The sequence below is a fragment of the Plectrocnemia conspersa genome, unplaced genomic scaffold (assembly GCF_051122295.1).
Source record: "Plectrocnemia conspersa isolate PC_06_02 unplaced genomic scaffold, ASM5112229v1 ptg000003l, whole genome shotgun sequence".
NCBI classification, from domain to species: domain Eukaryota; kingdom Metazoa; phylum Arthropoda; class Insecta; order Trichoptera; family Polycentropodidae; genus Plectrocnemia; species Plectrocnemia conspersa.
Window position 1 is genome coordinate 7636255 of NW_028277167.1, and position 25746 is coordinate 7662000.

Genomic DNA, 25746 nt, shown 5'->3' on the forward strand with positions numbered 1-25746 from the left:
GCCAATAAAAATAATAAATCAAAAGTCAAGGGATCATGTTGAAAATACGAATATTAAGCGGCACATAATTTATTCCCACACGACGAAAGCAATAAATAATATATTACTCGGACATTTCTGAACCGGCAATAATTACAGGGTGGTTGCAAATATATGTACAATACAGTGGTGGCAATTTATCACAATGAGAGCGTGTGTAAATCATTATTAATATATTTATAATTGGGCGTTTTTTATACCTATTTTTATAATAGTATTCGATACCAGAAAAAATAATGAATATTCATTTAACTTCAATTGCTTTGGAATAATTAAAAGTGATTTACAATAAAAATGTTTGACATAACATACGGTTAAATGGTTTAACTGAATATATCATATTAACCCGAATCGTACTTATTGTATAAAAATAGATACGTGGTACGGATATACAATTACTGCTTCCATTATCGTTACACTTGTAATTACTGTCAGTCTGCTGGGTAACGTGGCGGAGTGTCGTCCAGATTAAGGCAATAACGTTGATACGACGTGATATCAATAATTAAATTCGACTTTACAGCTCTGGGTAATCTCGTTTATTTATCTGTCCTTCAATTGTTATTTAACCAGTTATGTTGATACCACGTGATTTAATACAAATGTAATTATCATAACTTAACGATTCCCCCATTATACACACACCTGAAATAGATAAGCACCTTCGCTATCGTGTTTGGCAAGCTCGCTGAGAAGCTGGGCGACTCGTGAAAGAGATGCGTTTTCGAGCGCTGACGTTCTGGCCGCAAAGGACAGAATAAGGGACGCGATCGCGACTCTATGCTACTCTAAAGTCTGCAGTTCAAAGATGGATTGTCGACACCGCTCCTTAGCAACTTTAAAAAGTGCTTAATTAAGAAGACACTATGCCGAGAATGCAACGAATTTTATCTCAACGCTCTTAGCACTAGGATGCAAATATGGTTTCTGTTTTCAGTTTTTTTGAGCTCGCGCTCGTTTTTGGACAAAGTGGGATAGATTTTTAGCAGGTATAATATATTTAGTCTTTTGGTTTTGACACTGAGGTCCATCTCGATTCAAATTTGAAAAGATTTGGCATATGACAGCATATTTTGTTTACTTTTTTGTGGAACTGTCTTGTGTAGCGATTTTTTGTCGATTTGCTTTATTATATATGTTTCTCTTCTGCCTCTATATTTTTTAATTACTTATTTTATAACGCTGTTGCAATATTCTAAAAGCTTCATATACCTGATTTAATTCCACGCTTTGTAGTTACTAATTTTTAGGATCCTTAAATAATAATGTATTAAACTTTAAAGTTATTTTGCTGAACTTTTAATTTTTAAGTTATACTTTTCTGTTTTTAGGATCGAAGGGTGTGGCTTTTTAGCTAGATGGCAAAAAAACTGTTAGCAGTTTATTTTCAGAAATATAAGAGTAGATATTGGTATTAGGCAGTGAGCTTAAAATGCAGTTCTTAGAAGTTATTTATGTTATATCTGTGACATTTTCGATCTTCTATTCATAATGCTTTTAATTTTAGTTCCGTGATGATCTCGATCTTCTGTGTACGACGCTTTGTAAAATACACAATCATTCCTTGACGCACATCGAAAAGACCTGCTCCAGGTGGTCCAAAGAACAAAGGCATTCGATGTGGGGTCAGATGTATTGTTTCAGGTGCGTATTTATTTCTTGCATGAATTTTTTGCCTATGGAAATAGGTGATTAAGGTTTGTGGTTTTTGTGCAGTTCTGGGTGTCATGCACGATTTTTTTTATCCGATTTCTATATCTCTTTTGTACGATTAATCTCTCTTTCGTTGGCTAAAGCCACTTATTATCATTCACGTGTGGTATATATTCATTAAGAACGACGAAGCTACTGTCTTCTTTAAGACTAAAAGTTTCATTGTTAAAAATCTCTAAATTTAACATTGCAATCCTCCACAACAATATAACTAAAATACTGTTGATTTGTCATTCTTTAATAAAACGCACAAGAAGTGAGGATATTTTTATTGATATTAATAGCTGTTTTAATCCTTTCGTGTTCAAATTTTTTTTTCATTTTTTATTGTGCGCAAAAAATTAAAACTTTTTTTTAAGGAAATTAATTTATTTTAAGTGAAAGAATAGTAATATTAAGGTAAAAATAAAAATAAAATCATTTCTTATAAAACAGATCAAAAAATGGTGAAATATGTACATAGTGGTACATCGCAACCTCTACACATGCATTTAGTTTGTTTCGCCTTCTTTTTTACTCTACAAAGTCTACACCTTCTGTAAGTTTCACTTTTTAGAGGCATATGTTTACCTACAGATTCTAGGGGTATATTCTCTAGTACTCGGGTATTATTAGCCAAAAAGCCACGGCGTTTCAGCGAACAAAACTTGCCGATCAACTGATTTTCTAGAGATATCCTAAAGGCTAATTTAAAATTCAGATCAAATCACCCATAATGTATATATCACACACTAAAAAAATGTCTTTATAACTGAAATCGACCGTCAAAATCCTTATTGTCCTTAAAATTTAAAAGTTTTGTTACAAATTCAACTTATCTAACACACGACACTCGAAATAATACAACCCGTCTTATTTTAAACTCAACTGCCACTTTTAAGTTCAATCGATGAAAGAGGTAAATGTTTTATCGTAATACCCAATAATAATTCTAGATGGCAGTAGTGAATAAAATTGGGAAACGTAATTCCGTAGCATCGTAATAAAGCTCTTCTCTGGTTGTTCAAACTTAAAGTCAGAAGAATTAGGTTTTATAAAGTCCATTTTTTCCAATTTGCTCACAAGATATTGAAACTTTAGAATAGATCTATAAAATTTAAAACATAGGTTTTTAAAGGTCATATTTATAAATGATTTGCAACTTCTTATTTAAAAACAAACTTTGCCTAAAATGACCAAAATTAACTTATTTAAAAAAAATACTTTTTTCGAACCTGAAGAAAAATAAACGATTAAGAATCTCTTTAAATAATAATATACCTGGGTTGCTAATTTATTAAGAAAATAAATAGAGAAATTTATTAAACTGGTAATATTTATATGATTTTTGTGATAAACGTTTAAGCAGTAATAAAGTACACAAATCTTTGTTTTAATATTTATTATTTAATGAAAATAAATAACGTAGTTTTCTTATACCTGGCATCCGTTGAAACTTATTTAATATAAAAAATATCTTTTTAGGCACATTTTTTATGGTAAATAAATTTTATTATTTTAGTTTTTAAGTTTAAATTAGAAAAATAATTATATTGCCATTTTTTTAAATAAATTTGTAATTTGTAAAAATGAGTCGATTTATTTTGATACACATGCACAAAAATCAGCGTTTTAGTGATCTGGCTAAAAGGAATATTAAGGACAATGGCCCAGCAATATTTTTCCTTTATGGCCCAATTTATTGTTATTGGCGCAAAATCAGATTGATGACACACCAGAGACAGTTTAATACACAAATTACAGTTTCACCTATAATCACTCATGTAAAGAATTGTGCAAAAACATGATTTTTTATTACTGAACCTTAATACAAAGCATGTTTTTTTTGCCATTATATTTTTTTTGCTAGGTATAAATTTTATTGCACTATTCTCTAAAAATCAAATATTTACTAAAAAAAAGGTCGCCCTATTGTACCAGAATGAGAGTATATTATTATATAAATATAATAAAAATAATTTATTTTTTAAGTTAACGAATTGAAAGCTATTCCAAAGTCGTAATCAAATAAAAGTATGATTGCTATACCGAGATATTTTAATATATCAAATTTTTAACATACGTACAGTATTTGCTTCCTGCGCTGTCTCATTTTTTTCGTCGTTGTTTTTATTGTGTTATTTTTTGGAATTCGTCGGTTTCGGCTGGCTGGCTATATGCGCTTATATACCGAATGTACACTGTTCATATTCCGCTGAGCAAATGAAGGCGCGGAAAAGCGTGGAAATGTGGGGAAATAGACAAACGGACAGAAAAATATAAAAAAATATGGCAAAATATTGCCGACGGGTTTTTTCCATCTGCGCTGAAACGTACTAATGCTATACAATCACCGAATAGAGTTTGTGAAATTATTAAATGGAAATTCATACGAGAAAAAATAAAAATTATTCAGACAATTATTTGTGAAAGTTTTCAGTTATAAATACATACTTAGAAGTATAAGTTACATTAATTATTTTATCCTTATATTATACCAAATTATTTTCGTAATTTATTAAAAAAAAAACAATTTTTTTTATAAAAAAAAATAAGAAAAAACATAAAAACACAAGATTTCTAATCGATCATCACAGATTTTTTTATTATTAGGGAATTTTTCGTATTGATTAATTAAAATACTTCTAGCTCGTGTATATGTGTATATGGTAAAAGAGAAAATCTTATAATGACATAATTCAGGTTATCAAAAATATGACATATACATATATAGTATAAAAATTGTTTTATATCAAGAAAAACTAAATTAAAAACAAAATTTAAATTTTAAAAGTTTACGTGCGCCGGTTATGTTGTATCTTTTCTTTGAGTATAATAGTTAGTTACTCAGACTTCTATAATGAGCTCTATGTTGTACTAAACGAACAGTGTACATCCTCAGGCAATATTTTTTTATAATACTATGTATTAAATAATTGCACGTGTACGTATTTTTGAGTTGGAATCTTATATTAACATTGATAAAATACACTACATAATTTGATCATTGCCATAACAACTAAATATTAAACAAAGAAAAAACGAATTTCAAGAGTTATTGATATTTCCGAAATAATATTGTGTAGTTATGTACTTATTCAATGGTTAGTAATATTTTTTGCGTATTACATACGATATTTGTACATCTGCTGCTAACAAGAAACTCTAAATAATGCTTTTACAATCCAGTAAAAGAAAATATATTTTTCACCTAATCTTTGACGTAAGAAAACTGAATTTAAAAACATTTCACTACTATTGATATCTATGTTAACCATAATAATATATTTAATTAATTTAAAATAATCTCAAAAGTAAAATTTGTCAAACAAATTTAGTCAAATCGTAGTCCAGTATTTTTTATTTGTATTAAATCCATGAACACTTTCTTGCTTAATTTTGTAAATGAATAAATGCTCATTAAATAAATGTTAGCAGTTATTATACTGGCAGTCTATGAATATGTATTACAGTGGTTTCCAATTTTTTTTCTCATGAATTATTTTACCACTTCACTAATTTTAATTGAATAAAATTAATGCCAAAAGCTTTGCAGTTATCAAATCAAAATAAAATAAAAAAATCTTATATTTTTAGCCGCAGAAAAAAATGTAAACGGTGGGAAAAATGATCTCTATCTATCTGTAAGTCATTAGTCGATTGTAAGGCAAAAAGGGTTCATGGTGTTGATCTGATTCGGTCCTTCCTAATGTAATAAAATCTGCTTTTTGGTCTCTGCTTATTTATAAATTGTGATTTTCGTCTTTAATTAAATATTTGCTTAATAATAAAAATAAATAAATTAAACATGATTGCTTGGTGTGGAGTAACAGATTTAATTTGATTTAATTTTTTTTCATATTCTTTACCAATTATACTTTTGTCGCAGTAGTATGATTTAAGAAATTTTATTATGTTTGAATGTATCTCCTAAGCACCCAGTACAGTATACATACAAATACTGTGTAATATCAGCAGAATGAACATTATGAATGCTGGTGTCAGTGCAGTGATTATTAATACAGCGGCGTCCCGACGGACAGCCGGGATTCAAAGTTCGCATGCGGACATCAAAACGTGTTCAATTTGAAAAGGCTTCGGCGCAAATCCCGTCGCATCCGGTTAAGCGCCCATTTCCGCTTCCACTCGCGCCGGATGTTGCAACTGACGCCTCTACCGATGGTTTGAGTGCATATGCGACCTGTTATTATGCGATTGGATTGCCGCACGTTCTAGCGTGATTGTCATTTTACACAATATTATAAATATCCAAGTATAATAGGGCGGACGTTTGAGAATAATACCACCTGAGATTATTTGTCACAGACAAAATAGTTAAACATCTTATTGGATAACATTTTATAGCTATGTATTATTTGACCGTTGCATACGATGCACAGAAAAATTAAATTATTAATAATAATTCCATGTACATAATTCAGTTTAAGTACCATCTAGAAATGTATAATAAAAAAAACATACAGGCGGCCCTCGACTTTCGCACATAATTGGTTCCTGAAAATGTGTGCGAATGTTGAATGTACGAAAGTCGAGGGAAGTTGTGTGTATTTTAAAATATTTATTTATCAAGTAAATATAATATGTTTAAGAGGCGTTTAAGAGACACGTTTAAGTGGGGTTTGCGGGTGTTTCCTTTGAAAAGTTATCAAGAGTTAACTGTTTTCCACTATTCTTTTTCTTTTCTTCATATAGTATTTTATAACATGCTATGTCTTTATTGATCGCCCTACGCACTTGAGATATGCGTTCTCCATTGGGATCACAATCTTCCATAATATTTAAAAATTTGTCAAGGTGCGTGAAGGCTTCATTCATATTTTTCATTGTTAAAGAGTTTTCCAAAATAAACCTGTCTCATCTACATTAAATATTTGGCTAGAGGAATATTCTACATCTGCAATAATTTTGGATCATTAAGAAATAAATTCTTTTGCAGCATTTTTATCCGCTTCAGCCGATTCTCCAGTAAATTTAATATTATGAAAAGAATACCTCATTTTAAAATTGTAAAACCAACCGTTACTTGCTTGAAAAACCGTGTTAAAATATTTTTTTGATCTATCCTTCCAATCTTTGTGCAAACTAAGAGCTTTTGCTTGAATAATTTAAATACTCAGAGGGACATTTTTTTGATGATGGTCATCGATCTACGATGACAAAGATTTTCCATTTCATCCATGTTTTTTTTTTGCTGTGTTTTATTTGGAAACATATCATTAGAGATTGTGGAAATATACCTTTATTTTCCACAATTTTGAACGTATTCTTTAATTATATTTTTATTTTGCAAAATTAAACATATCGTAGACATATTTGTATCATACGAACGTCCGATTGAAGCAAAAGATTCACCGCTATAAAAACGTTTTTAAAAAAAAAAAATTGAATTAAAAAAAAATGTTTTTTTTTTAAATGTGCGAAATAGCGAATTGTGCGAAAGTCTAGGGCCATCTGTACACTGTAAAGTATTAATGTAACAGCATACAAACAAAATATTAGTAATTTCAGGCAATTTTCTTGGTTGTATTACAGACTATTAAATATAAAAATATGTAAATCTTTAGTATCAGAGAGGCACAGGCTCTCTGGTGATGCGGCATCTGATTGTTGTGATTACTTGGGGGTGTTCTAGTGACGTTGATTTTCTGAAGAGCGTAGGCGTGGTGGCGCAGGTCATTTTCGGTGAAACGCTCTTCGTCAGAAGAGCTCATGCCGCCAAATTTTAAGGGCGGAGCCCTGACGATGGACCCAAAATATACGAATCTCTACAATGGTGACTGTGCTGCTATATAAATGTTTGTTTTGGACCATCATAACGTATTGGGGTAAACTGTTAAGTCACGATGATCTTAGTTTAATCTAAATAAATAAATAAAAAAGTTTATAAGTTAAGCAACTCTAATATATATTATATTATACACACATTAATTTTGTTGTTTTTTGGCAGAAGGAACATTTTCTTTAAATAATTATTTTTATATGTTAATAAATAAATTAAGACAAATAAAGTAGTTCACTGTTTGATATACCTACATTAGCTTATACGAGGCTTATAAGAATAGAAATAAAATACTGGTATAATCCATATCCGATATCGGTTTTCGTGTTATTAAAACGCCCATGGGCCGATACCTTTACACGTTTATTTAATCGAGCGAGCCTTCTTCGAACGAAAATGGCTTAACAATCACCTGTCTTTGGTTAACAGGTGGGCGTAGTAGAACGGCCCGGTAAATAATAAATATGCCAGGAAGCATCGAAAGGAAACTGTTCCGGCCCACTGTCGTTAAGAACCGTGGAATGTACTTTTCATTGGTCCGGAAAGCCGGAATTTCCGGTTACCCGTACACGTCAGATTCCGGAATATCCGGTAGCGCGACGACTTCATTAGTCCGCTACTTTTTTTCATTACCGACCATAATGCCCGGACATATTTTCCATTTTTCCGCTTTCGAAATTTCCATTTTGCCGAAATTTAATTTTGCAATGGAGGCGCGTGGGAGTAACATTCTCTATGTTATTGATCTTAACAACAAAATACGCCTACCCCACGGAGTGTGGGATTTAATACGTGTCGTTACATAAAGAAAATTAAGTATTTTATTTTGGTTTTTACCCCTAGGACAAGTTTTTTATTGACTGAAATTAACTAAACAACAGATATTATTTTTTTACTTTTTGTGTTTCTAATGTGTTTTGCAATTTCTATACAAATATATATTCAAAACAAATCATACAAATATATATTCATTTGAAATAATTCGAAAATTAATGTACTTGTTGTTCCCTTAGCAACAAACAAATGAAAAATAACAAAACACAAGATCGAACCAATGACAAAGCAACTAAAAAGTCTGCGGGGGTTGAGATAAAGTCAAGATTACGCCTTAAATGAAAACCAGCATCGATGCGAGTAAAAAAAGGCGCGATACGTAATCTCACATCGCAAAAAGCTAAGTAACGTGTTAAATAAATCCGTTAAAAATGTAAGCAACTACATAAAAACACACGTTAATTTATAAAATAATAAATTAAATGAGTTTCAGTAATGATAACTAGACAAGATCGAAGGACTTTGTCCTCTTCAGCCGTCTTTTCAAGTTGTAAACATTGAGGAGCTTGCTGCCTCGATATTGACGTGCACTGTTATAGCTCTGGCGACGTCTTCTACACATCGAGAGGTCACGATGTATGTCTCCATCGCGATCATACCACATAGTATTTATTATAAAGGCAAACAACTTTTTATAAGTTTTAATTCTCTCGCGATGTATCACGTTTATCTTATGGTTTTCAGGGTATCTATTTTTCAATTACGGTGTAACATCGAGTTGCGGACAAACCATAGAGCATTTGTGTCTTATTGGATACGAGCAGAGCCGTAGCAAGAATTTTGGTGCATTTGACAAATATCAAACATGGTTATGTATGTATTTTTTTATTATTTAAATAGTAAAAAATATGAAAATTATAAAGATTTTAAAATAGACACTTTACGCGATTACTTCGATAAGTAAATTACCATGACAGAAATAAAAATCATTCTAACCCATTAGTTAAAAACCTTAATAAGGTAACATGTATATTTAAAAAAAAGTTAATAAGAAAAAAAAAGTTTTTTTTTGCCCTAAAAAATAAATAAACAAAAAGGAGAACAAATAAATAGATACTCAGGTAGATGGCTTTGGCCAGGAACTAGAAAAATAAATACTAGACAATGTATATAAAAATTATTAATTATAATAAAACTAAAGCAAAATTAAGTTGAACAAAATTAGGCTTATTAAAAAATATGGAAAAAACAAATTTCAATAAGATTTAAAATTTATTCGCGGTATTAATTTATTTATACTTCAATTTAAAATACAAAAATCTAAAGTTTTGTTTTACTCGTTTTTTAATTAGGGAAATCAGTAATAAAATTATCCAAGTCTGTACAATATTTGATGAATAGTGCTCAGGTCTTTATTTCCAATATTTTTTTATTTGGTATTTAAAACATTTCAAAATAGTTTCCATTTTGGTTCAAATTAGGCATTGTGATTTCTCGATGATTTTCATTTCTCGAGAAATTTTGATGTGTGAAAAAATGTATCTAATACAATAAAGTAGTGCAGAAACAGTATTATATATTCGCCTTAAAAACACATACCATCTAGATACAAACACCCTCGTTTTTTTTTATGAAAAAATTTTGGTAGTGGAATAATTTCTCCCGTTTTGTGTTGATGTTGGTTTAATCGACAATGAGGCATTGTAAATTATTTGTTTTCTTGCTCAGGTATTAAAATATTTTAAATTCTTTCTCCATTAATCCGTTAGATATTGATTTTCTTACACAACTCTTTGTAAGGCTGAAATAAATATCTTTCTCCAATATTGTTGGGCCAATGATAAATTTTCAATTCATTCAACGGAATCTTATCATTTTATAGAGTCGCAAAGGTCCTTCGAATTTGTCGAGGCATTAAATTATCTGCGAATAATTTTTCCCCCCATTTTATATATTTCTGTTTTTGAAGAATAACTATTTTTTGGAGCAGTAATTCTGGATTTTTAAAATATTTAATTAATTATATCAAAGTCTGGTTTCTCCGATTATAAAATTTCTCTTTAATTGCTCGTTGTAATTTCGAGCTTAACTCAGAATTAATATTTTCCAATTGTTTTAACAAAAAACTTCGTCTGTTAATAATAATCGTGAAACAATTGTCAATAATAGCTATTGCTACTTTACAAAATAGCCCTAAATCATGCATTCTGCTGATTCCCATGCGTAATTTATTAATGTTGGAGCGGGTTCTTAGATCACCAAAGCAAAGATAAAGCCGCCGGTCGGTTAGATTTATAAAAAAAAATCGCAAAAAATGTTGGTTATTCAGATACTTTCGATCTTCCGAGAAAGTATGCATATTTTCAAACATCTGCCACGAACACCCTCGGAAAGATTTCTTGTCTGAGTGTCTTTTTTTAATACGTAATACGTACCAAAAATAAGGTGTTAAAAATTTGTAAACAATTTTTGTCATTCCTAGCCCTATTAAAACCTTCTAAGAAGTATGCATATTAGGCACGAACTAGCCTTTACTTATGCAGCGTTATAAAAAGGCAATGGTTGTATACCTTTTCAATATATTCGTACAAGTTTAATTTTATGTGATAAAAATACTTTCTAAAATTTTTCATCAAACGCATGGACAACATATTTGACATGAGTAATAAATCGTATGGTAAATGCTAAGAAATATATTTTTAGTTTATCACTGGATAGAAATTATATATTTCAATTAGCTTATTTTTGAGTCACGTTGATCATTCAAAATTAAATTCAATAATTAAAATTTATTTTTCATAAGAAACGTTGTAGGCAGTCAAGTAGACTATTAATTAATAACTTTTATATATAAAATACAGATGAGTTTTGAAATTGCAGTTACGTAATGAAAGTTAGTTATATAATGTTAAATATAAATTCCATGAAATAATTAAAAGTATGCTAAGCCTTTCAATGAAATTACATAATCAACATATAATATACTACTAAACGTGACTTTTTACGCCATTAAAGTTTATTCTTTCTTTCTTGATCGAAAATTTCAGTATATGTACAAGATTTTTGCCATAGATAAAATAGCATATTATTATGAGGGAATTATGCATTTTTTTATTTTTAAAACGATAAAAATATTTTTAATTGCATAGCAATGATGAATAATAATAAACCATAATATTTAATATACATAGTTCCTAATACATTATTTGAAAACAATGTTTTGAGTAGAAAGATGAAATGTTATTTTTAAGTTTCTGTTTTGCGATGACTGTATTGATGTTAAAAATAAATAAACTAGGTAAATTACATACCTAGTTTATCTTTATTTTTTTTAACACTATAAGTTTAGATATTACTAATTATTTATTGTTATTTCAGTTATATGCTTAAATTATCTGTGTGATTTAATGCATATGTTGAGAAGATGAAATCATATAATTGTTCTAGCACCTGCAAGACAAATTATATTTTCACTGGTAAAAATATATGTCTACCCGTGAAAATGTATTTCGATTTGATCTCACTGAAATGACATATTTAAAAAAATATTTTCAGGATAGATTCGAGATAGGGTTCTCAAGTGAATATTTGAATATTCGATTATTCGAATTATTTCCCCAATTTTCGACTATATGAATATTCTAATAATCGATCGAATATTTGTTTATAGTACTTGAATGGAATTTGAAAAAAATTGTATATTTGAGCAACACATTATTTTTTCTCTCAATATACCCGAGTGGTTAGTGCCGCTCCAAAATATATGGTCCTGATGCGTCTTTTGTTTGTAATGAAGACGCTTCTTCTTAACAAAATATATGTTTTTACGCCTTCGAAAAACATTTGTGTGATGAAATGTTTATCAGCGTATCCACTATGACCGTAATTCACAGAATTAGTTCGTTTAACGAAACAATATGTTGGAAAGGCCCAACTTTTATAACCGTTATACGCTTATCTCAAAAACAGGTATGCATCGCAAATTTTTGTGAAGTTATTTAATTTTATATGCAAATTATGTATGTATATCAAATTCTTTCCAAACATTTTTGGTCATTGTATAGATATACAATAACTTCGATAAAATTAAGTATTTTAAATGTTTCATAATTTTTCTGAAATAATTCATTCGTAACTGATCTAAATTTTAATTATTTGAAAAAGCTGAAATGACGTTCCTGGACAAAAAAAGTATGCAAAATAATAAATTAAGCATTTTTCCTTTGACGTGCTATGCAAAAACTTCAAGGATTATGAAAGTAATTAATGGTTATTTAAATTAATTATTTATAACCTATATTTTTTTAATTAAATAATATTTATAGACAACTAATTGATTTTCTGCACTAATTGATTAAATAAATTAATATTGCTAAAAATCGACATTTACTATAAATATGGAGCAATTAAGCAAATAAAGGGTCATTAAACAGTCGTCAGAACAACATAGAGTTGCATTATTTTCGGAGAACTCATCTGCATTATTCACTATTTTACGCCCCTCTGGAGGGCATGCGCTAAAATGGTGAACCACCGACGTGATCTGGACACGAAAATCTAATTCACGCCTCATCTGCTTCCTGTCTTCCACCCTCACAGCGCCCTTCTGTCTCCAGAGGGGCGCTAAAGTTTCATAGTATTAAATTAAACGATATATTATTTTCTGGCTAAATTTAAGAAGGAAAATGCTTCCATCTGACGTCTCTGGCTTCAAGATTCAGAGATTCTTAGGATATGTGGATACGCGCTTATTTGTTTTCTTTACTCAATTCATTTGGAATCCATACACTTGGTCTACAAGCCTTCTAAATTTTTGTAATGTTGTATCGGACTATTTTAGTTTCTTGGCCAGATGATAGAAAGTTTGAGTAGGATCTGCTGCCAGGACGTCATTGTCTATATTTGCTGGTCTCACATTTTTTTAAAACCATCTTTGATATTGACAGATATCAAAGAATTACGGACCACTTAATAAATGTTATTTAATGGTCGTTGTTGGCAAATTATTTTTAAGAAATTTATGTATCATGTAATTTTGTATACATTGCTCACTTGGTAAAAATGCTGCCATCGTAAATTATGGAACCTATTTTTTTAAATCAAGAGGCCAGATGTGTAACAACATATATGTAGTAAAATACATACTTGATAGAACCTAAATTAAAAAAAACAGAACAACTGACAGAAACTAAATTAAAAAAAAACGACATTCATTTTGCGATAATGTATTATTCTACATGTGTTTAATAAAAAAAACTAATTAATATAATTTACATATAAATTTTTTTATAATATCATAGTATGAACATATTTTTCTCTATAAAAATAATATCAATATTTATTTTATATTATAAAATATTTTTTTTAAGAAGCGGCGCATTTAAAAATATTTCATAATCATTTTCACGTACGCGATGGGGATTTCTCCTCTTGTTAATGCCGTAATACATTTTTATACACTTATAAGTGTGTATCTGTGTCGAGATTTTCTTCTGCGAAATAGTTTGCTCTTTTTACTCGGAAACCATTACGCCAACGGCTAATGAAAAATAAATGAAAATAGAAATGAATCAACAACAAACATCGCAGTCCCTTTGTTGTCTTGTAACGTAACTAATTATTTATTAATTTTACATTTTTTTTTATTTTCGCATTTTGCGCTTCTAAAATAACACTTTTAACGCTAGAGTAAAAATAAAGTAAGTAGACTTTATATGTGAAATTAACATTCTGTAATAATTAAAAGATCGGCAGTTTTACAAAGAGAATATTTCTATGAAAAGTTTTTGAGCGAATTTAGCCGGAAAAAAATAATCACCCGGCGATTGTGAAATTAAATGTAAAATGGCATAATTTTAAATGAGGAGGAATACGTGAGCAATCGGATTGTAAGCGGATGGTCATTTGAAAATTTTATTCTATTAGATATTACTGTTGCCTATAATATCATAAAAAAATCATACTTTAATTTTTTAGGACATAAAAAAAATATTTTTTATCTTATTTTAAAACTTAAGGGCAGGCTTTATATTTGAGCGTTAGTTTACCTTACATCATGGATAAGAGGATAGAGAAAAAAGCAATCGGGTATGAGCAAACGATTATGAAATACTTTGCTTCGTATCGATCCCCGGAAATCCTTTGATCCGTTCCCAAGCGGCTTGTCCTGTCCCTAGTCTTCGATCGTCACGTGATTACCCAAACGTCAATATTTGGCCAGCGTTCGCTCGTTATTTACACGGCAAAATTATTTATTAGGCATGTTTATTTGAAGGTTTTCCGGGACGATTTAGGTGTGTCTACGCGCCTCCCGGGGAAACTGTGCGGAAGGATCGGATGTGACACTTTGTGGTCAAACCGCAAAGAGAGACCGCGAAAGTGATTTATCTTCTTGTCTTAACGCGGTAAGAGAAGAATATGAATTGTTTTAGGTGACGAATGTGTGAAACGTTTTCAATTTTATTTATGACATGGCATTCTTTAGCTCAGGAAAATAAACGTAATCTAAAACATACATTATATTATAATATACAATATAAAATGCAATTTATAATGCTTCAAATAATTTAGTACCCAAAGCTCAACTTTAATTAAATTAATATTATTTATTAACACATTTATTGATATTAAATATAGTAATTTTGGTAATCTGTATTTTTATGGTGGGTACATATTTTTTATATTATATTTGACGCGTAGTTAAATTAAATAATTTTCTGGTGCTACAATTGTTTGCTATAAATATACAATAGAATGGGAGTTTATTTGGTTTAAATTTAATTTAATATTATATCACAAATTCAATATAAACACGACACTAATCACTGTTTATACAGTGAGAGATTGCTAATCCTCCTGGTTCACACATAATCACGACAGGTAATTGACAGGTTAAATTAGATTTAACCCTTATTCTTAGGAAAGATTATGAGAGTTAAATAATAACATGATTACACAAAATAGTAATTAAAATGTCATAGAAATTTTAAAACAATTGTCCTGTTATAAATTAAATATTATTTAATACATTTACCAAGTATTAAATATGTCATATGTGAGCCAAAAGCTTTGAGGCATTCAATTGAAATGTTTTCAATTTTTATTTAATATTTTTTTACGGGTTTTATATATATAATACAATAAAAAATAACATTGAACACATTTTACAGCGTTTAAACTCGATTCTATTAAGCCATAACAATTCTATTAAATACAAAATTAGCTACAGCAAATTTTATTATATTAATTGATTTTATGGGTTGATTTGGAATTTTATTACTTTAATTAAAAAAAAATTAACTATATACAATGAACTTAATTGTAATGTGAAAAGAAACTCTTGTTGATTTGTTTTTTTTGTGATGTTCTTAATAAGTAGAAAGCTCTTGAATGTAAATACATTTTCAGGGAAAACCAAACCGTTCTCGCTATTAAGTGTTGTTCCCCGAAATAATTAAGCAAAGCTGACTTTTCCGAGCGTTTAGTCCGAACTTTCGGAAAACTCAACGCAAAAAAACAGATCGGACAGAACGAACGGTATTAAAATAGAAAATTCATTTCATTAACAAGTATTCGACGCTCGAGAATGGATTCGAATCGGATTAAAACGTTAATTTCATTTATGTCGACAGTTTAATTCGACGCGGTCCGCGATTTAAGACGCCTTAATTTAAATAATGATTTTAATTAAATGCAAAAGGCCGTCAAATTAAAAGCGGATTCAATTAACGTCGCGCTTTGCGAGCGATACGAGTTTTTTTCTTCGAGGACTATTCTTGGATACCTATGTATTGATGAGAGGTGGTATTGTATTAAATTTCAAAAGAAAATTACTGACAATGGAAACCTGTTTAATTGTTTTTTTAATGCAGAATATTTATCTACAATTTTAAAGGCATAATTTGATACTAACTAATTCTGAAAATTTCAGTTTACTTTTCACATTATTTTACTTTATATTAGGCCGTTTCATTTTTCAACTTTTGTAAGTATACATTACTTTAAAATTGAGTTTATAAATATTGAGCTAATTCACGTCTACGCTATGTATTAAGTTCAAAAGATAATATTAAATTTAAAGAAATGTAACTCAAAATGTAACGTCAAACTTTTGGAACATTAAAAAACATGACATGAAACTTATACATTATTTTAATAGTGATTTTTTTTTTAAATATTATCCTTAAGCATCTATTTAAGCTCAAATTATTTTATGTAGTAAAAGTCGATATTTTGGTCTTACAAATTTGTGTAATAAATTTATACTTATATATAGATGCATGAAACCTGAATTTACTCTTAGTGACTCAACGTGATGGCATGACTAAATTAAATTTTACGATCGAAGTACAATGGACTTGATCTGTCTGAAAATCTAGGCTTGTATATTTTTATCTGTATTAATTTTTTATGAGCTCCATTAGTAGTAAGGTTTGGGTTAATTCATTTTTACGTATGTCTAAATCATTTTAAAGCTTAGCTTAAGTCATGGCGGCTCAGAAGTGACTGGACTAAATCTGACTAATATAGTCGTTTGACTATCCGCTGCCTTATCAGAATGAGCCTGGGGATTTAGTTTTGAACTAGGTTATCTGTACCGATTTAGTGACGATCTTAGTGTATAAGCTCTAGTATAGTAAAGTTGTTAATATATTGTCAGAATAATTAAAGATGTTCTAACTCTTACACGTGTAATAAGTCCAAATATTAGCATAGACATTAATGGTTGTATTCGGATGTATCACTACTTTTTAAACGCTTAATTTATTTTATTCAGTTTTTGTTATACCTTAAGTTATATTAAAATGACATATACTTTTACTATAAAATATTTGAAGATAAATATTCGTTTTTTATAAATTTTTTTAGCGTCATATCGCTAGTATATTATTTCAGATTTTTATTTTAAGCAGAAATCTCATATGCTGTTATTTTAATGCACTTACGTAAAAAAGATTCTGTACATTTATTAGTTTTAAAAATTTGCCGTTTTTTTAGAATCATTTTTATACGATGAAAAATTTAAATAAAATTTTGCATGATCAACTATTTTTTTTTGTATAAAATATCAGTTAACTTTTTAGGTTTGGTGACTCTAAGGGGCGTGACTTCGCAGCCAGTAAAACGCAATTATTTTATAAAACATATATTGCGGCTAATATGATGGGCGAGTGTCGTTTTCTCCGAGTAGTGGTGGAAAAGCTGGCCCGGGGATGATGTCCGTGAAAGATCTTGTAGATGGCGTGGCAGCGATAGTATAGTTTGATAGTCTTCGAGTGTCTGCCGGAGTCTGCCAGGTGACTGTCTTCCTCATTGAAGTCCAGACTTAAGTATTCATGGTTCCAAACTTACTGACCAATCACAATCATGCAGTCAATCGTTGTACTCGCTTCTTAGAACAACGAAATAAATATATGCCTTTATAAAGTGACATTTGTATGATGGATATCTCCGAGGTTAAATTGTGAAACGATAATATTGTGTCTTTACGGTGATATATTGTTTTCCGTGACCGTTTCGCAACAAAGAAATATTCATTTAATACACCGGAGAACGAGAGCCTTTGTGTAACCACACTATTGTTAAATAATCTCTTTTGGTCAAAGTAATTAGCGCGAGTTTCAAGAATAAGATCCCCCACAACTTAATTCACTGATTTAAAATCTATCCGACGTTTACTTATTTATTAGTAGTAAGAAGTGATACTAAAATACGGTAAAAAAGACTATTTTTAGTTTTTAATCTTCATAGCATATATTTATTTTTTCATCTAGTTATTTGTATTTAATAACATATTGTCTCAGATTTATTCGATTGGGAGTCCTTTAGTAGGTATATTTTATTAATATCCTCCAGGTATTTTTTTTAAATTTACATTAAATATCATATTAGAAATATTGTTATTATTAACTATCTTATTTTAATTATAGGAAAATTACCTAATTTTTATAAAAATAAATTTAAAATATCTATAAGCTATTTTTAAATCCGCAATGAATTTAATAAATATATAGTTTTTTATGGCAAATACTTTTTGCCTTTTATACTTCTTATGTGTTTAATTATAATTTTAAGTTTAAAACAATTTATTTACATAAATTAATTTTGCATAAAAATAAATAGTTAAGGCCTGTAAATCACATTTTATTTAAATTCTGCACATGTTTATTTATAGGCAATGTCGGCAGGTTTTAGAAGACCAGCAACACGGTCTTCGTTTATCTCCCTCACTCTATGCTTCTCAAATTCGGTGGTAATGTATTTCTATAGTACACATATGGATCAAACTCATTTTTAAAAATCATTTTTTCACGAAATTATTTTTCTGCCGAAGATTTTCTCATTTTTGAGTATCTAATTTAATTAATGTATTATTTATTACATGTGGCTATTGAAAAGTCAGAATATTTATTTTATACCGATGACCTGAAAACTGTTTTATTTTTTCTGTAAAGGAAAAAATACACGAAATCGTTGTGGAAGTGATCGATCTACATCAAGGATGGGGATTTGTACGCACATTGCCAAAGCTTGCGATAAGGCGTTAAAGATGCTCGGCTTCACTTTAATAATTTATTTCCCATTCGCTTTTCGTAAGATATGTTAGTTCATAGCGTGCTTGAATATAGCTTTATTATCTAAAATCTCAACGAAATAAGGTACTCTTTGTTGAGTGGATTCAGAGGAAATTTCTCAGTGTACGGATTATATATATATTTGTGTGCTAGTGCCTTTTTTGTTAAATAATTAGAATATCATTTATTATATTCTCTATTTAATGAATTTTCTGAGGGGTGGTGTCAACAATTGTTGATATACGTTTACGTCCCTTATTTTAGATGAAGCGGCCAGAACGCTAGCGCTCAAAAACGATCTACACGATAGCTGCAAAGAGTATGAATACTTGTGTTATGATGAATATATATTTTATGTATGTATGTCTTTCATTTAAAATAGTATTTTATCATTTTACAATAGTGTGTGTGTATGCTTAAAAATAATCTGATGTGTATATAATTTTAAATAATTTATCTTAATTATTTTATCATAGCAGAAGCTTAAAAAACATTGAATTATGCCGAGATGCACTAAATATAAATATATAAATTTATATGATGATATTAAAAAAAATTATATGTATTATACATATAGTGTATATTTATAGAAAAACGAAATGTTGGAAATATCTATTATCATTATTCGTTTCACTTCGAGCCCTAATCACAATCAAGTAGAAAGAAGTTCAAAGAAAGAGATAAAAAAGCGACCCTCCAAATGCGTTCAACTCGGCCGAGTTACTTAACAAAATTTATTATACAATTTAGAGACAAGTCCCTAAATTTGACACGGGTCACGTGATCGTCGGCAGTTGTCTGAGAGCGTCTGAAGGTCGCGAAAAGTTGGACCACCAGACGTTCGCCTCCAAATTTTTTTCCTCGTATTCAACTTTGAATATCGCAAGAAGGTATAAGCGTCGGGGTTAGGATTTTATTTATGCGACTTTGTCGAACGCTACAATGTGGATTTGCATGTCGCCTTATGGCCGAGAAAAGGGTCCGTTCGTTATAGCCGAGCTCTTCTCGTTGTATCCAATACGGCACGTACTCCGGGTGAAAAAAATTGGAGTTGATTGAAAAAAGAAGCTTTCAAGGGTTTGAAACGTGATGTTTACCGCCGTTTGGTGTTCTTTTTCCAAAGGACATTAGCATAATTTTACGATCGAACGTTGACGTTGTCGCACGAAATGTGGAGTTATTATGAGCGTCTCGGAAAGGTAACCCTATAACCGAATAATGGGATTGAATACATTAAAAATGTGAAATATTTTATGCGAAAAGAAAAGTTTCACCTGCACAGATCATCTGCGCTGGATACATAGAAAGGCACTCGAGAAAATTGGGTAAGTCGAGAGATATGTTTTTCGTAAGTTTTAAGCCTCTGTGATATAGTATGGACACAAAAATGTTTTCTTTGTGGTCGAAGATCGGATCTTAATATTTTCAAGTAAATATTTTGTATTTACAGCTACACATAGTATATATTTATTTGACTTAAAGCTCAATTTATCTATCTGTGTTGTACATAATTTAGATTTTTTTGGGACGCTGTAATTTTTTTTTTGGTTTTTTAATCTAATTATTTTGTGCTACTGTGAACAGTAATTCTGCAGTAACAGTGATTTTTTTCACGAAATAATCACGTCGGGGTGCACCACTTTAGAGGTTTGAGGAATATGAATTTAAACATATAATATATAAATTATCACATACATATATTGAGAAATGAAGATGCCGCTATCAGGTGGGGGATTTGAAATTGCGTCTTCGCTGGCATGTCAAGTTGTATTCTTGTCGGCTGTAATGTCATGTGTTTTTGTAATGCTTTCTGGACGATCCGCTGATATTTTCAGTATCTATGGCGTCTCCACGTCGTCACTCTTTTGCGTGTCACATTTTTAATAATATTCCCTGGCGAATCGCATATAAGGGTGGCAAATGTACCATATTTTGGACATATATAAAATATGTTTACGCCTCAAACGAGAAATGGTCACGAGATTTCTCTTCCAATGTTGTGGGAAATACGTGTGCGGTTTTATTTTCAAGAAGTGTTAATTTATCTTTAAGTTTGTTTGAAATGCTGGTTAATTGATCTTTAGTCATTCGCTAACTGCGTAATTCGATCGAGTGTGCGTAAATCAATATCAAAACAGCCATAAAAAATTGTGGCAATCACTACAATCAGTAATTATAAACTAAAACTTTTTAATAATATTATTTTTTATTTATATAATATATGATATAAATAAATATAATATAATAATTAAAATTTTGTATATTATTTATTTTAAGGTTTGGTCATCCGAAGGAGTGTGACTTTGCAGCCAGTAAGACGCAGGTGGAATCTAGTGAGAATTTTATTTTATTTTATTACATATATTGCGGCTACTATGATAGGCTAGTATCATTTTATCAGTGGTGGAGAAGCTGGCGCAGGGATGATGACCGTGATCTAAGATCCTTAGGGATCTTGTAAGTGGCAGTCACAGTGTCTGGAGGCTGCGATAATCGTGTTCGAGAGTCACAGGTTGTATTTTTGCGTCTGTCGGTGGGGGCGCGTCTGCCAGGCGGTGTAAATCTGTTAGTCAGAAGAACTTTAAAATTATTAATGTAGAACGGTCAAAGAAAACAGACTAATAAATCAAACGGATTTACCATTACTTATGTTAATCTTTAGTCATGATAAAGGACTAAAAAAACTACGCAATCTGTGATATGAAAATCAGAATTGAAGCCATGAGAAGCAAAAAACCGCAATGCAAAAAGTATCAAAGATATGGACACACGCAAAATGCGTTAATTGAGTTGGGGACCACCTAGCCTCCAATTGTAAAAAATCGATAACTACAAAGCCTGTCTGCTCAAACTGCGGTGAAAATCACCCAGCCAACAATAGTCGCTAAGGAACTTCAAAAAAGAGGAGATGAAACAATCAAAGCTAAGAATATACGACATAAACCGAGAACACTTATCTTTACTACAGTAACAAAGAAAGAATCATATGCCCAAATAATGAAACGAGGCTCCAACAGCACGTCAACATCGAGGCAGCAAACTCCTCAACGTAGACGATTTTAAAAGATGGATCCCTTCAAACTGGCGTAGTTATCATTACTGAAACTCATTTACTATTAGTGATTGTACGGTGTAAAACAGAAAACTTTTAAACTCCAATGTGTGAACATAGTGATTTAAACATAAATTATTTAATAAATTGGTCATAAACAAGACCAATTTTTTAATTAAAAATAAATATTATAAATAAAAATTGCTCTCTGAATTATATAAAAATATCCAGGTGATTGAAGCCCTACACTATTGTATTTTTTGTAGCCATACATATTTTTTTCGTATATATGTTTCTCAAAATAACTCAATTGTGGCACTTTTAACATTAAATTTGATTTATAAATTAAATGACGATCAGTCGCTATTTTTAGTAGTATATTTATAGCACAGTCCTATTAAATAAATAATACGATACGATATACGAAAATTTCAGGCGTTTTAAATATTTGCAATTGGCAGAAACGAATTCTATACATGCTATAAATAAACTTAATACATATTTTAAATAAGCTATTAATAATATTATTTATAAGAAATAAGATAATGTAATTTTGAGACAATTTTTATTTAACCAATTAGATCGCAATGATTGTATTACATAAAATAATTGTATATATGTACATGGGAAAATTTGGCTAATACAAAAACTATATTTGCTATAAAAAAATAGCAAAATATTTTACTGTAATCAAATCTAAACTCAGTGAATTAACGTAAAATCTACGCTAGGCAATTTATTTTAATCCTAGTGAAATACTAATATAAGACTTAATGTAACATTTTTTTATGTATATAAAATTTACAATAACATAAAAAAAACTATAGAAGATTTTATTAATCAATTTTTAGCCCAGAATAATATTATGTATAGGCTAGCTTCACACAATCGATATTCACAAAAAAATCTACATATCACTTTTATAAGGAAATATTTACATTTTATACTTTAAAAATTAACGTTTTAATAATAAAAATAAAAATATCTACAAGATCATTTTTAAAATCAGCTTGTAATTTTACATTTATTTTTTCGTGTTTTTTTACATTGGTTTTGACTAAATTTTTTAAGATGAATCGTAAATCAAAGACTTACTAAAAAGTTTACCCACAGTTATATAGTCCGATTTTTAATCAATTTATGCACAAAAAGTTTTAGATTGAAACTGTAAAATACAAAGTCGTAAAACAAGTTTAAGTAAAGTATCTCCAATACTTGTTTGAGCGCATATTTTTATGGCTTCGCATTTAATACAATTCGAAGTACTTAAATACCATAATTCATCTAGAATTAAATACATAATATAATTCGCTTTTCGTGTTACCATGAAAAGCAAAACCTTAAAATTATATTATTATATATTTTAGAGGGTACTGATAAAATACATAATTTTAATATGTAATAAATTTATGGTGTTTATTTAAATAATTGTAAGTTTTTATTAAATCGTCAAATGTTGTGAAAATAATTTAATTCAAGGATATGGTAGATGCGACAGTAGTAACATTCTTATCGCTCGGTACAACGCTTTCCCTTTGTTTGTGCGCTTGGAATGCTCTTATCAGTTCACTTTATTAGCGAGGGATGCGAATAGTATCATATATATGGCTTTAGGGGTAGCATAAGCAACGTGTATTGTGTTGTTAATGTACAGTACGTTGTTTTAATATATACAATAAACATAGAATCCTTTTACTAATTAAATAAGGTGCTAAATTCCCTTTTGCACGATTAGTAACAAAGTTAGGTATGTACATTTAAATTTACGGACATATTTATTCATGCAATATTAATTAAACTCCTCTACATTAAGCTAATTTTTTATCTATCATAAATATTATTCATTATTCCTATTTTCTATGAGCTATCAACGATTGCAAAGATTTAATTTATATTAATTATTATTTTGAAAGACTGTGACGCCAAAATATTTTAATTTTATTCGCTGCTCCTTCTTACAAAAGTCATTAATAACCGCGTCATATAATATATTGTCTTTAATTAATTTGTCTAAAATACTTTTTTCGACTGATATTAATGCAATTGAATATTTCTAGTGAATGTATTTATTCTTTTCATTACAGAAATTGATCTTTCTACAGAAGCACTTGTCGCCGGTATGGTAAAAATTAATTTTATTAAATTTAATACTTCCGTTAAAATATCTTTAGGTCATTTTTAATAATCAATTTATAGATTTTTAACAGAATTCTGGTGACGAATATATATATAAATAAGTGAACTTTTCAACCTCATAAAATTAAAAAAAAGTTGCATACGAGCGTTGAAGTGATATAAAAAGCGGTTCTGAAAAATTATTTTCGTATTCCTTAAATTCAGAACACGATCGTCGGGATGTAAGGTGTACGAGAGATTTCACACCTGCCCGGCTATTGGTATAGGAAGCTGGCAGCTCCCACTGCGCGACATGAATACCGAAAGAAATAGACAAATTCAAAACTTCAACGACGGGCGACTGTAAACACAAGCAAGTTTAACGCGAGCAATTCACTTCCCGATAAGCAATTCATAACGCACGCGTATCGACTGCGCAAGACAGCGCTGCAGTCGGCTTTAGCCGCTCCCTCGGTATGGTTGTTTATAGCGATTGTATTTTATAATTACGTAAATTAAAACAATGTATGTAATAATAATATATTTCATTTTTAGAATCGTTTTACAATCCCAAGGCATGTATGGACCGCACGCCACTGATACATATATCGTCGCAAACACTAATTTACTTTTTTCAAAGATAACGAACCTACCGCTTGATTTCATGTATTAAACAATAATAAAGTTCCGCTCCAAATACTGCTGTACTGAAACACTTATTTCCGTTTTCAGAAGATTAAAAAAAACAAAATGAGCTCCTTCGTATCAAGAGGAGCTACGGTGAATCGACTGAAAAAACCCATAGAAGACCAAGCAAGTATCTGTTTTTTTAAGGACTAACTAAAGCAGTCAATCGAATACCTAAGAGTTCAACCGTTTTTTGATAAGTCATGGAGACTGTGATGAAATACGAGAATGGACACTATTGTATTGTTTCTATATATTTATTATTGAACAAAAATGTACGGTCACATTTAACATTGTAAATATTATAGGTACAGTTAAACCATTAAATTTCGTACAATATTAACATTAATTTGTATTTGTAACGTAAATAAGAAAGTTTGCTATAATATGTGTGGTTGCAGAATTATATGTGTAAGATTTATTTATTTTATTTTATTAATTTATTTAGCTTAATAGCTAATCTTTACATCTAACAAATTTAGTAAACATATATAAAAATATATAAAAAATACATAACAGAAAGAAAAAATATACAATAATAAAGACTTAATATTATAATATTTTATTTCTATATGTACGAAGGTGTTTTTTTATTCCATTTATAAAACCCGTTATATTTTTGCTGTTTCGGATTTCTCTTGGAAGACTATTATATAAATTAAAACCTCCGTACATAATTCCCCTAGCCGTACTCGTTTTCTTATACTTAATTATCTTTAAATTTTCTCTATTTCTAGTATTATATTTATGTACATCTTTATTTCTTATTAAATACTTATTAAAATAGTGTGGTAACATATTATTTTCTAACTTATATATAAATACTAAAACATTCATACTCAATATTTCTTGAACATTCAACCATTCTAATCTATCAATCATACTTTTACAATTAGTTAATCTATTTTTATTTAAGATTACTCTCATTGCCCTATTTTGTAATTTTTGCAACATTTGTTTATCTAATTTATTCAACATATTTAATAGTGTTGCACAATAATTAAAATGGGGCA

The 25746-nt window shown here is 29.6% G+C and overlaps 1 protein-coding gene across 34 annotated transcripts in view; it reads left to right on the top strand.

Moving 5' to 3' along the window:
• The window catches only part of LOC148236495 (uncharacterized), an 80052-nt gene extending 54976 nt beyond the window's left edge, over positions 1-25076 (top strand). The window contains exons 1-10 of one of the 34 annotated variants that reach the window (XR_015809074.1): positions 473-568; positions 694-962; positions 1547-1683; positions 8545-8738; positions 8799-8941; positions 9050-9178; positions 21157-21212; positions 24016-24053; positions 24272-24520; positions 24602-24743. Coding sequence is in view for 7 of the 34 variants with exons in the window: in XM_088182962.1 (XP_088039088.1) it covers positions 1547-1683; positions 21157-21212; positions 24016-24053; positions 24272-24292 (252 nt within the window). In the remaining 27 variants the exon portion in view is untranslated. Of the gene's footprint in view, positions 1-472; positions 569-693; positions 963-1370; positions 1461-1545; positions 1684-8544; positions 8986-9049; positions 9183-17586; positions 17602-19143; positions 19259-20189; positions 20205-21156; positions 21213-21266; positions 22955-24015; positions 24054-24127; positions 24521-24601; positions 24744-24778 lie in introns of those variants that run through there. The other 33 variants (XR_015809076.1, XR_015809075.1, XM_088182964.1 and 30 more) reach the window with 33 other exon arrangements.
• The last annotated feature ends 670 nt before the right edge of the window (positions 25077-25746 follow it).